General features: G+C 32.6%; 1 protein-coding gene across 1 annotated transcript; it reads right to left on the bottom strand.

Annotated features, from left to right (window-relative positions):
• Positions 1-540: 540 nt before the first annotated feature.
• Positions 541-9,064, bottom strand: LOC133188613 (nitric oxide-associated protein 1-like). The gene is made up of 8 exons (XM_061324107.1): positions 8,132-9,064; positions 7,624-7,752; positions 7,113-7,295; positions 5,401-5,612; positions 3,184-3,315; positions 2,805-2,921; positions 2,364-2,487; positions 541-1,329 (listed from the first exon to the last, which is right to left on the bottom strand). The coding sequence occupies exons 1-8, from the start codon at positions 9,054-9,056 to the stop codon at positions 1,121-1,123; spliced, it is 2,031 nt and encodes a 676-aa protein (XP_061180091.1). The 5' UTR covers positions 9,057-9,064; the 3' UTR covers positions 541-1,120.
• Between the last annotated feature and the right edge of the window lie 5,258 nt (positions 9,065-14,322).

The raw sequence follows: 14,322 nt of genomic DNA, 5'->3' as shown, positions 1-14,322 counted from the left end.
TAAATATCCAACAACCTGTAAAGAGTATCCCTGTATTTACATATTAAGGCAGTAAAAAACATCATATCTATAATAACTCAATTAAATGTATATTTAAACAAGAATAAAGCATGTGTTCTTTAAAATGCCAGCCTTCAGTGAATGCAAATATCACCCAGGCTTGACCTCAACTTCAAAACAAACATCAGAGAAAGGTTAATTTATCTTAAAGTGACAAATAAAGATAAGCCTGGAAAATTTTCTGCCCCAGACAAGATAATTAATCCCAGGGGATTAATTGTACTGCTCTCTCATCCTTTTCTTCCAAGTTTACAATAAGAACTTTTTCAGTAATGATAGAATGAGTTTATTATCAGACTATGTGATAAAATTAATAGTATTCTTGAATTTACACACAGCAGCCAAAAAAAACAAAAAAAAAACAATAAATAAATAAATAAAAACAAAAAAAATTATTTTAAAAAAACCCGTATCTTTATGTATATCTTGTTTTTAGAATTCAATAAAATCATAACTCATTGTGTATTTTACCAAAATAAAGTATGAATATTATTTAAATCCATATTTCAGAGAATGTAAACATCATTCAGAATTGACTTTAACTTCAAAACAAACTTCATTTGCAGACAGAGGTGTTAATTAATCTCAATTTGACAGAAACAGATAATGCTTTGGATTTTCTTCAAGAGGAAAGTTAATTAATCCCATGGGACTAGTTGCAGCTTACATAGTTTACAATAGGAACATTCTCAGTAGTTATCTCTCTTTGCTCTGGCATTCATTCTAATGTAAAGTTAAGGAATCTACCCCACCACCCCAGCTCCAAACTGGATGACACAGAGAACCAAACTTAGCATCAAAATATGTCTTACTGCCTCTTCAACCAACATACCAAATTTGAACTTAATTGGTCCACTACAAAAAAAGTTATTAGAAAAAAACAGAAAATTTGTGGACGGAAGAATGACAGACGGATAGACAGAAAGACGGACAGACAGACAGAGTGATTACTATAGGCCACCCGCAAATCCTTGCGGGGCCCTAATAAGGTTGCCTCATTTAAACAAAATATGAAATAATGGCCATTTTTATAATTTTTTTTATTCTAACTCTCATCTCATCATAAGCGTTCTCCCTTTGAAAGCAGGAGTTTAGATTTGTTCCGTCTGTATTTGAATGAATTTCCCATCCTTTTTCTATGGAAAGCATGGGCTTCCTCCAACATTGGGGGTCTTTGGTAAATCCCAAGAGCACCTGGGGTGTACACTCTCAGAGTGACATCAATGTCTATCTCAAATCCCCGTGACATTCCAATCACTGACACCCAACCTGTAAAAATGTTTTTGATGGCATAAATAATTTGTGAATTTTAATATCTCTCTATGTCTATATCATCTAATACTTTCCAAAAATGATATCACTATTTATCAAAATAAAATTTATCGTATGAATGACTTTTGTTGTTTTCATCTATTAAAAAACAATTCTTACTATAAAACTATGTAACCAAAGCATGCTTAGATATTGAAGTTTCGAAGAAATTAGTCAAAATGTCTGATACATTAGATTCTATTCCATAATGTCATAATTTCACAATCGAGAAGCAACACTCGCAAAATAAAATTACTTGCTTTTATTTTTTATATTTCTGAAATACATGTAAAATTTCTAGATCAAAAATAGATACACAAATTCATATTCTTGCAATAGACAAATTTCACATTCTTTTGTTATCTCCCGTTGCCGATGTAAAACTCACTTTTCTCTTATATCCTTTGTAACTTACCTGTAAATATTTTCAACCTTCAAACTATATCAAACAATTTTGATTTGTCTCTGTATTGCCATGGTATGGGGCAACATAAAAAACATAATGAACATATTCCTTCAGATTTCATTTGAAAGACATTGCCCCATAAATTTGGTAATGTTTTAGAGGGAAAAAAGTGTCTTATGCCGGTTGACACCAGATTGACCCCGCTATGGGAAATAACTTTTGTAAACGTGAAAGTCATTATTTTGATGTTACAATTAAGTCATTTCACTAAATTAAGTACTTGCAAAAAATAAGGAACTCACAATAGGCACTGTCTATCCTAAAGACATTGCCCTTATTGGACATGGAGATCATGATTTATAAAGTACGAGAAATTCTTTAACTGTCCAATCTGTGAGAGAACAAAATAACCTTCAGCATATGGCCCATACCTAGTTATTTCTCTCATACAGTGGAGAGTTTCCAGCTGTTTCAGTTTCAAGTTTATTTTTACATATTTTTATTGTTTAAATAGATTTACTGTAATGTCGAGAAGCAACATCATTCATAAGTCTTGCATACTGAACTTATATTCTACATAACAAACCTAAGGAGGAGAGTTGTATGTCAAGGGCAGCCAATTTCTGAGGGTGGTCCTGGAGGTGGATCCGAATATCTTCACTCTTCAGTGGTGGAAGCTTTGCTAGCCTTAATTCATCACCAAGAGGAACCTACAACAAAACAATTCTGAATATGACATATGCATGCATAGCAGAAGTTGATCAGTTTGAGGAATACATTATAAAAGTTGCATTCAACAATCATTTATTTTTAGCAAATGTTATTCAGGTTATTACCAGTAGTTAGTTAAAGACATCAATGATCAATTATACAATTCCTTCCCTTTCTACATCCCAACACTGAAATGCTACCTGGCTTGATTAATAATAAGATTCCTCCTCATTCTCCTAACAGTTTTTTGATTGAAAAACTCTCACATCCTTCCTAGTGAAAATTATGCTTGATTCTGAATCTCTGAGATACCTACTCCCAGTACATCTGTCCCAATGTTGTTGTGGTAGAACTCTTCTGCTTCATGACTAGGCATCACATACACAGGAAGCTTAGAATTGATAAAAATCACCAACATCACATCCTGGTTCCCCTGTAACCAAACAAAATGTTAATGTTCAAATTATTTGGAAAATTTTTCCTTTGAAAATAAATAATGAATTGTATTTTGAAAAACTGTACAAATATTAATTGTTTCCTCAGATTCCCAAATCATTTTTTTTTTTTTTGCACTGATATTACCTTATATGAAAAATACCATAATTTATAAAAAATGAACATTTTGAGAAAAGATATCTAGAAGAAAAATCACTGTTTTGTAATATCAAAATGATTTGCTAATTTGCATTTTGTACCTCTACATAGTCAATCCTTCCTAGTCCAGTGATGAACACAGTATGGTCTGGCTTCAGTAAATAACAATGGGGAACAATCTTACGAGTAGGGATGATGAGCTTCAGTTCCTCAGGTGTCAGCTCTGTGTGGATCTACAACAATCAGCAGCATTTCCTCTAAGTCTGAGTGATTATTCCCAAACTTTATATACAGTACAACTTGTCTAATCAAGACACCACTGGTTCCAAAGAAATTGATAGGATTATACAACATTCCACATTAGACACCATTTAAAACAATTCCAATCACTGAAAAGGACTTAAAGTTTTGTTCACAATAGCAGGAAGCTGTGCAATACGTAATCGAAAGCACAGATGCATGTTAAAGCTTCTACACCTCACTTATTCAATGCAATAAAAATTTAATCATGGTGACCATAGAGTTTAACAATGGTGGGCGGCCATGGTTAAACCCCTTTGTGGAGAACCCTGAACAATTCCTTTATTTTTATACTGTGTAATAAGTAGGGGTATAAACAATACAGCTGACATATTATCATGATATACTGTAAAATTCATAAATAATATCATGATATGTACTGTAGTATATCATCTTCACAATTTTATTTTAACAGGAAAGGAGAAAATGTATGGCCGGATCAGGAATCAAACCCGGGACCCCTGCATCACTAGTCAGGTGCTTTACCGACTGAGCTACCCAGGCCAATAACCATGGCCCAAACCATTATTATATAGAAATTGTGTCTCTTACCTGAAATTGTAACCATCTAAGTTTTAAATGAAGTTTAACTAAAAAAAGATAATACTCATCAGATGTATCTTTGTAAACAACTCATATACCTCACACAAACATTTCACATGTCTTGTAGTGAATTTGTGCAGCACCATAAATGTAAATTGTAAGCTACAACATTTATTTCATAAGAATATATCAGAAGTGAATTTAAAATACTGAAAATCTGATGCATTAGGATATGCAAGTACATTTTTCATACCATCTTAAGATACAATTTTTTGTGTATTGCAGTATATCAGTGTATCATTATACCCCTACTAATAAGTATTATACAAGGGGTTATCAAAAAGTTTGTGGACTAGCACCATAAAATTAAAACTGCTTTAGGTACATCAATGAATTTCAACACATTTAGTTAGCATCACTTTTTCTATCTAAAGAATAAATCATAAGTTTCATTTTTTTTTTTTTTTTTTTTTTTTGTTTTTATAAATTGTTTATGTTTTTGTAAGCAATGGTATATCCAGGCGGCACAACCTCAAATATGATGAGAAAGACTCTTTTCATATGGGTATTTGTCATCAAAAAATCCTATTAATTCAGGCATGTGGTATGACACATTTGTTCTGTAAAATTTGCAATTTTTATCCCATTCTGTAAGTTTTATGTAATTTTATCGTAAATTTTGTATGGAATGTCCAAACAATTAAGGGCTTGAAAATGACGTCAAAAAGGGGGAGGAATTTCTTTTTCCAACATTCTATAGAGTTTTGCTACAATAGGAAAAAACTGGTATAGAACTAGGGAATGTTTATACGGGCTACAGAAAAATAAAACGCATCCAAAGTACTTGTTTTTAAATGCCAAAAAAAGATTCAGAGAGATGAAAGATGCAGTTAATATTGATTTGTAGTCAGGATGTCAAAAGTCAGTCACGTCAAAAAGTGATGTTGATCATGTGTGGTAGAAATTGATCTCCAACAAACTAAGTATTCTGGCAGAAATTGATCTCCAACAAACTAAGTATTCTGGCATAATCAAAAGAGGATCTTTCCCTATGTATAGATCTATTTACAATACTATATGTATTGAAAGCTCTGTTCATGACATTGTAAAGTCATATAAACAAGATGGGCTTAAGTCCTTTCTTAACTCCAGATAATCTCATCAAGATAAGTGTATGAGGTAGAGAGAGCGGACAATGAGAAACAATGACATTGTCGGACGTCATGAAACTAAACCGCAACAGCACTGGGTGATCATATAATGCCTTTTTTATTTTAGAATAATTTGGCAAATTATCAACGTATCAAGCTAAAATTTTCAACATTTCTTAAAACTTTTGTTGTTTTATGTTCCTTATAAATTTTGTAAACACAGACTACATAGTATTAATTTTAGCACATCAGTCCACGAACTCTTTGATAACCCCTCGTATATGAAACAAAAGTTTTAATTATTTCATCGAAAAATTATCTTACCTGATTGTCACACAAAAGGCCAGGAGTATCGCACAAGAATCTAGAGTCTTTATAATCCCTCTCATCATACTTCATTGGAGTTTCCATGATGAATTCTTTCCCATCATTGGTTCGTACTTTGTCCTCTTTGTATTCATACGCCATGAGATTAAATCCTGAGTACAGAGCCCTTTTTTCTGCATCGTTTGTAAAATCTGTTTTTTCTACTTTTCCTTAAAGTAATAAAACTTATTGTGTGAAATTGTGAATGCCAAAATAAATAATGCACAAGCAGTAATTGAAGTAATTTTGTCTTTGCAACTTCTGTTTTGCCTTTGGAATAATTAAATACCATATACAGCAGAGCATCCTTACACATTAATGTGGTGCATATACATGTATCTTTATTTCACCATGTTCACACATATACATGTACACTGCAGGCTTATGCAGTTCCCCACAATATTAATTATATTTCATATACATTTGCATATTTCATTTTGGAAGTAATCTGTCCTAATCAGCATATTTGAATTTCCAATCAGCAATCCTGGCATTGCTTCAAACTTAAGATGTTTAACATCAGTAGTGACTGTTCCTTCACCAAGTGCCAGTGCTAGTAGTGAAAGTCACGGGTCTTTTGGCTGAGACCTTAAAAAACCGAGGTCCCGTGTCACAGTAGTCATTCACTGTCATTGGCATGATAAAGATCCCTCACTGCTTTGGCCATAAGCACCATGCATAGGTCAAAATTTTTAGCACTTCACCTAAAGGACGCCAATCAGGCCATGCTTCTACATGTGAGAAAAATTTTTGAATGGGATGTAAAAAAAAAAACAAAAAAAAAAACATACAAGCAATGAATTCAATCTGCTGGGATTGCCGAGTCTAAAAATTTTTCATCAGAGCTATTAATTTTTTCCAAAAATTTATTGAATACTGGATTAATTTTAAAATATTCTAAATGTGTTTATTTATAACTGATGATGTCATTACCAGTAGAGTGGTTATAACTTATGATGTCATTACCATGTAGGGTGATTATGACTGATGATGTCATTACCAGTAGAGTGGTTATAATTTATGATATCTTTACCATGTAGAGTGGTTATAACTGTTGATGTCATTACCATGTAGAGTGGTTATAACTTATGATGTCATAACCATGAAGAGTGGTTATAACTAATGATATCTTTACCATGTAGAATGGTTATAACTTATGATGTCATTACCATGTAGAGTGATTATAACTGATGATGTTCTTACAATGTAGAGTGGTTATAATTGATGATGTCATTACCATGTACAGTAATTTTAACTGAGTGATGATGTCATTTCCATGTAAATTGGTTATAACTGATGATGTCAATACCGTGTAGACTGGATATAAATGACGTTATTTTACTTTCATGTTAAATACTAAAATCTGATTGGTTTAGATGCATTTAACAATCTGTAATGTTACCCTCAGTGTTAGCAACACAGTTGACAACGGCGTACGGTTCACCGCTGAATTCTCAAAAAGTCAGTTGTACATTTGAAAGAAGCCAAATAAATGACGTCAATAAAAGCTTGCGTCCGATGTAGCTTACTTGAAAACAACTAACGACAGACGAAACATCCTTGCGAGTGCAAACTTTAGATGATAAAGGACTTTTTGAGTAGTTAGAGGAGTGGTTATAAATGATGATGTTAATACCATGTAGAGTGGTTATAACTGATGATGCTATTACCATGTAAAGTGGTTATAATTGATGATGCTACTAATTTCTTTTGTTTTTTGATCTCCTCTTTCATCTTCTTGTGTCGAAGAATCTCTTTTACTTGAGTTTCCAAAAGTCTTTTTTGTCTCATTTTCATCAACCAATTTGTTTTAGAATTCATGATGGGAAACTTCAGAATGTTGATAGTTGTTCCTGAAATAGAAATATATATTATATATTCATTTCAATCAATCAATAATTTGAAATGTTTGGCTTCATTTAATTAATCTTTGGAGGTTTTTTAATAAATTTCTCCATTTCTCCTATTTCATTGTTGTATGCAACTTCAAAGTAATATTTCATCAGGGCTTTGTTTGTTTCTTCTTTTTTTCCATTTCCTTTTTTAGGGTTGGGGATGGGGGTAGGGGTGGGTCAAAAAATGGAAGCATTGCCATCATTAATCTTATTGGCACTGATTCCTTCATAATAAAATAAATTGGATATATGACAACTTGCAAACAATCATGGTATGATTTTATACCTGGCCACACAGACACAGTGGCTTTGGGGATGACATCCCTGACCTTATAGTAACAGTAGTCTGAATGAAGCAAACTATTGTACAGAGTAGACTTTCCACTGTTAGCAGTGCCAATCATGTAAACATTACCTGTAGAAGGAAACAAACAATTTAAGTAATATCAACTTTTTTAAGAACTTTATGATTACTGACCATAGCCTACCAGTAGTAATTTTCTAATGCCCTCTATGATAATGTTGAAAAAAGTAACTAAACTTATTTCCACTTCAAAATATTGTTAGTTAAGTTTATGCATTTGGATCTATACATTATTAGAACTACATTTTAAATATCTATTAACATTGTTTACAAATTTACATTTAACAAAGTTTAAGGCAGTTTCTAAGTAAAATTCATAAACCTTGATGCTATACCATTGTCTAAAAGTTACAACATGGTAAAAAATAATTTACTTTGTAATTTCTCAAAAAATCAGACATGCATTTCATTGTTGTGAAGAAATCCTTACCTCTCATACCCCAATTAAGAAGAAGTGATGATATTAATTTTTCTACTCCATATCCCGTTTTTGCACTTATCAAGGAAACCTCTTTCACATTATGTCTATTTAGACCTCTTCTCTTGCAAGCAGAAATGAGAGTTTCCTCTACAGAGTCTAAATAATCAGGCTGATCCTGAGGAATTATATCGACTTTGTTTCCTATCACATAAATAGGTGTCCTTTCAGTTAAAATCTGTGAGAAAATGTCCGGAATGCTGTTTTCGATATCAAACAAATCAATCACTAACAACACCAAACATCTTTCAGAGCTGATCTTTCTCATTATTTCATGAACCTTTTCATCACTTGCTCTAATGTTGAACAACATACCTTGATGCTGCATTTTGTGACATTTTTGACATTTGGATTCTTTTAATTCTTCCACTGTCAAGTCTTTGAAAACCTCACTTGGCATGTAACCTGGTAACATCACATCCTGACAGTGGAGTAAGGCACCACAACCCCCACAGTGAACACTGCTCACTTTAATGGACTTGTCTGGTGTTCCAGTTAAGTCGTTCTTCTTGGACAATCCTGCTGCAATTTTTTGACTTCCAATTTTATCAGAATCTGAATCAATCTCTTGCCTTACCACATTCAAATCCTTTGTTAATTCGCTTATTTTCTTGTTAAGCTCTGAAATAGTTTCAAAATGTGATGCTCGTTCGCTTTCTGATTCATTCGAGACAAAAGAGCTAAAACTCATATCAACAATAGCCGGTTTAACAGTTGCTTCATTATCAGTATGGTTTACAACATAACTTTTCTTTTTTCTATACTTCGTATGAAAAAATCTCTTGGAATAGGTCAAAGGGAATAGCCTCTCTATGTTAAAGCGAATAACAAACGGTAATGGCGAAGATTTTGTTTGTAATAGCTTTCTGCAAAACATGTTTGTTACATGTACCAAAGTTTTCTTCTGCAAAACATCATGTTTTCATCAGCCTGAAAAAATACTCTGCGTTGATTCAGCTTTTTATTGTACTACTGCAAAGATAATCTTTTACAAACGCACAAAAGATAATGATTTAGCATTGGGTAAATGTAGTACACCAGAGGATTCGATCATTTTTTTCTTAATGATTATAGAATTAATTTTTAATTTGATATACAGTATAAAACTTTTAAATTTCTATTTACAATACTCTTGTCTAATTTATTAGATAAAGGATTCTATATACCAAAAATCTAAGAAAGCTTTAATTTCTAAATGCCGAAACCCGAAACCTCGAGTGTTTTTACTGGACCGTAAGAAGCGGGGCACGGGGAGGCCGTATAATTATTTATTTTACCGATATATAGTTTAAACAAAGCTACTTTATTGATGTGTCCTTTCAATTATAAATTACGTCTGACGGATTTTTTTTTCAAATTGGTTTGTCAAGGAATTTTTGTTTGGTTGTCCAAATGAAAATGTTTGGTTATGTAACCCCACCCACCCCACCCCCAATAATATTGCTTCCTACGGGTCTGGCTTAGACAGGACCAAGTGATTATCACGCCTGTACAGTAGGAAGGTAAATTTTCATTGAGGGGAAGGAGGTGGGATAGCCATGGGGGTACTGTAAATCACTTTTTATTCAAGAGAACTTTATTTTCGCGTAATTACCTTCTTGGAGAGGACTTATATAGGCCATGTCTGATGTCCAATCCAATTATGTAAAATGACTTTACATAATAAAATACTGATTAAATCAATTACGCGGCATCTCTATTCAAATATTTTGTTCTCGCAAATATTTTTATAAGTATAGATTTTATACAGTATTACACAGAATTCGTGAAAATCTTGTACCGCTTATAAGTACCAAGTACTTATCTCGCAAAAATAAGGTCTCGCAAAAATATGGTGATTTACAGTACATTATAAATTCTGAGGTTCGTTGTTAAAAAAATATTTGTGCGCGCACGATTATCGGTCACAGGTGGATCAATAGGGAAAATTACATTTGAAAATAATTTTTTTTAACCTTCCGTGTCGAATATTTTGTTATATATTCTTTATAAAAGAACCCTTATTTCGAGGTTCACTTATATCACTCCAAAACCTGCGAAATTTTACCATCTGCATCAGTTCTAAACAAAATTGATATACTGCAGTAATCAATAGCAAAATTGTTTTATGCCTCAGTTCTTGGATTTTATAAAGACATATCTTTTGATACTGAAGTCAATGTAAAGAACATGGAGACACATTTTTGTATTAGTTGTGTGATGTAACTCTTGACGGAATTTGAGAAGATGAACCAATTGCAAAATAAGGGAAAGTTATACAGAAGGTCAGTGTCAGAAATTTTACACGTGTGCAACAGTGTATGAAGTTTGATCAAGGTTTCTTGAACAGTTCCTATGAAAATGAGGTGTAAGTAGTAAATAAGGAAATGAGAGGTCATGGTCGTATAAAAGGTAATGTACAAATTAGGGTCGTTGATGTACGTACTTGGGTATGAAGTTGTTTCTTGGAAACTAAGGTAAATGCAGAATGAGATAGAAAAAGGTAAGGTCAAGGTCATTTGGAAGGACACGGTAATGGAATTGTGTCACAATTGAATATCTCTCATCAATGTGAACCTTGGTTAAAAGTACATGTACTATAAAAATAAACTAAAATTTCTTTGGAATTGGGTAATCGCAAAGTGGGACAGGCGGACGGAAATCAGACATGGCAAACACTGGTACTATATAGCCCTGCCTCTAACGTTTTATTTCGAAAAGTTGACTTAAGATAAAATGATCAGGGATTGCAAGAAAGTTGCAAGACGATGTGTTGTATCTTGCCCTTTCCGTTAGATGAGTTGCAGATAATTCAGAATTAATCTAGCTCATTCCAAAGAGGCATCGTTTGGAAATAAAGGCAATAAGGATGCACTTTTGCAAGCATTCTTTAAAAATTCAGTGTGCAAAACAAAACATCAACGCCAATCATTGTAATTATTCATTCCTAAATTTACTGTTCAAGAAACACAGAAGCATCAAGAATGAGAAGGAACTTCAAAGGGCGATGGAATGAAATATTCAGCGCTTTCGTAATTACGACATAAAAAGTGAAAGGGTAGATTTTCGATACCTAATTAAAAACATCGATGAATCCAAGTCAGAGTGGAATTTACTCACGGCTCAGGCTAGAGGAATGATGAAGTGACTTTCCATTCCTTGTTAGCATCGTGCATAAACTTTCCCGAAAAAAATGTATGTATATGCAAACAAACAAACAAATATATAAATATATATATATATATATATAAATAAGATAAAATAAAATAAGATAATAATAAATAAATAAAATTAAAAATAAATATTTTTAATGTCCTGTATATGCCAAAGTATAACAAAATAATCAAGTTAATTATAGGAATTTATCTCCCCAGCTTAAGGGCTGCAGTTTATCTAGAAACTATTCATAAAAAATTTTGTTACTTCAAAATCCAATTAGCGCTCGCTCCGTGATCGGAAGGTCGTGTGTTCGAATCACGGCCGCGACTGACCTAAGTTGATAAAAAATAGGTAACAACTGTTCCTTCGCCTAGCGCTCGGCACTTTGAAGTGAAAGTTGTGGGACATTCGGATGAGACCCTAAAAACCAAGCCCCGTGTCACGGTAGGCTTTGGCACGATAATGAACCCTCAGTGCTCAATGGTCCTGAGTGCCGAGTAAAGGTCTAAATTTTAAGCCCTTCACCGGTATATAGTGACGTCTCTATATGAGTGAAAAATGAATTCTCGACTGGGACGTAAAACATACAATCAATCAATCAAAATCCATTGAGGTCATATTTTCATTGTAGACAGTATTAAAGTGAATTGATCCGAGAATTTTTAAACCAAATATGAATTTATGACCTTGACCTTTGACCTTTTGGTCTCAAAATTAACAGAGGTCTTTCTAAAATTAGAAAGAGTATTCACCGTAAGTTTCATCTCAGATTAAGGTAAAAAAAAAAAAAAAAAAAAAAAAAAAAAAAGAAATAAACGTTCGAAGGTCATTCAAAAATATGTAAGCAATATATTGCTCTTCATCATATTATTTGTACAAGATTTTAGATCAATACATTTTCAAATATAAAAAAAAAATTTATTTTTCGACTTGTATCAAATATAAATCATTCCATGCATATTATAAATTTGTGACTCATGTATTTTTGACCTCAGAACAATTTAGGGTCTTCTTTAAGTCAAAGGGAGTTTGGATATGAAATTCCATCGCAAAAGCTATTATATTTTCAGAGCTATCATCTGGAAACTAAAGTGTACCATTTCCTAACAAATATGAATGTTTGCCCTTGACCTTGACCCTTTGACCTCAAAATGAATAGGGGGTTTTCTTAAGTAAGAAAAAAATATCACTCGAACGTTCATTTCAAAAGCTCCAAAAGAACTAAACTTAACATCTAGAAATAAATCCTTTTAAGCAATACAATGTATATTTGAAATATTGATATTTAAGATCATGCAGTAGGGGTTTTTTGAAGTCATAAGGAGTTTCACGTATGAAATTTTAATGCAAAAGCTAAAGTAGTTTCGAAGATTATCAGATACATTTCATCCGCAAACTATAGTATACTATTTCATAACAAAATTTAATTCGCTTGACTTTTGACCTCAAAATCAAGTCTTCAAGTCATAGGGAGTTCTGATTTAAAATTTCAAAGCAAAATCGTTCGAATCGACTGGAAACGAATGGGTTACAGACAGACAGAGTGACGGATGACGGACAGCTATGCGGACGGACATACAGTGCCAAATAAATATCCCCACCCCTACTTTTAGCGAAAGTGGGAGGAACAATAAATATTTTACATGAATTCCTGAAAATCTCAGATGTTCTTTTACAAATATGATTGTGCCATGGTCATCATCAATAAGCTTTCTTGGAAATAAATTACGAACAATTATACTAGAAATGGTATGACAAAAATAATGCTCCAATTAAAGGTTAATTATTTGAGGAGATGACATCGGAATGGTGGCTTTTATGCATTTGTATCAAGAACAAATCGAAGACTGGCCTATAGAAAGTTTCGCGTCGAAGGTCATATAACCTTTGGGTGACAAGTAAACGAGGATTGTAGAATAGACCTCTTAATTCTCTCTCTCTCTCTCCCTCTTTTTACTTACAATGTACATGTAGGTACATATTGATAGATATGTTACATTAAAAGTTTAAACTGTTATCCTGGTGCGTCCGTCTGTGATGGTTTATTCACTCTTGCTAGCTTACATGTATAACACGCTAGGGAGTACGTTTTATATAACACTCTTCATGAATGGAAGGAAAAATTCGAGTTTGTCGCACTTTTGATAAGTTTTTTTCACACTATGAAAAAATACCACTTTGATTTTTTTTTCACGATGTGAAAAAAATCGCTTTTATTCCATTGATAAATCAATGTTTATTATAATAATTTAATAATTGATAAAACAGTATTTCACTGTTGAAAATGTAATAAAGAACTGTTCTTTGATGTAGGGGAAAAAACTACGACAAAACAAACGAAAAAAAACAACAGTAAACAAAAACAGGAATAGAAGCAAAGAAGACAGTAGGTATACTAGTATACATGTACATGTATATACATGTAAATCGGTAAATGAAAATACTAGTTATTTTAATGCTAGTAAAGGAACAATCTGCATGTATTTAACTTTATAAAAGTGGGGAAATTAATATGTCAGATATCAGAAGAACTACGCACGCTAACTCTCGATTCCTGCCTACATTTTACACCCATTTAATTCAATACTAATGGCAATTTTACCGTAAAATCTTTGTTGAATGCAAAGAACAGTTTAATGGTAATTGACTGATTATTTTAATTCCAGTGTAAAATATTTAATTATACCCCTAATTCTTCCAGCTCTTTAAATAAGGGGGGGGGGGTATACGATATTTTTCATTGAAATCGGGCTTTAAAGTATCACAACATTTAAAAATATTCTTGAATACGAATAAATGTTCCTTATATATAAATCTTTTCTTATGTTTTACTCATATAAAATTAAACATATATTATTAATAAAATACAATGTTTTAGTTTTAATCCCCTTTGAAATTGATTTAAAAAAAGTATTTTTGTAGTTTATTGTCTGTAAACATATCCCCTCCCCCCCCCCCCCCCCCCGTGAAACACAAAAAGCTTTGGTATGAACTTGTGAAATGAC

The sequence above is a fragment of the Saccostrea echinata genome, unplaced genomic scaffold (genome assembly GCF_033153115.1).
Source record: "Saccostrea echinata isolate AGI-Se365-2 ecotype Australia unplaced genomic scaffold, CSIRO_AGI_Sech_v1 ptg000016l, whole genome shotgun sequence".
Classification (NCBI taxonomy): domain Eukaryota; kingdom Metazoa; phylum Mollusca; class Bivalvia; order Ostreida; family Ostreidae; genus Saccostrea; species Saccostrea echinata.
The sequence above is the reverse complement of the archived record's forward strand: the minus strand, read 5'-3'. Positions and strand labels throughout refer to the sequence as shown.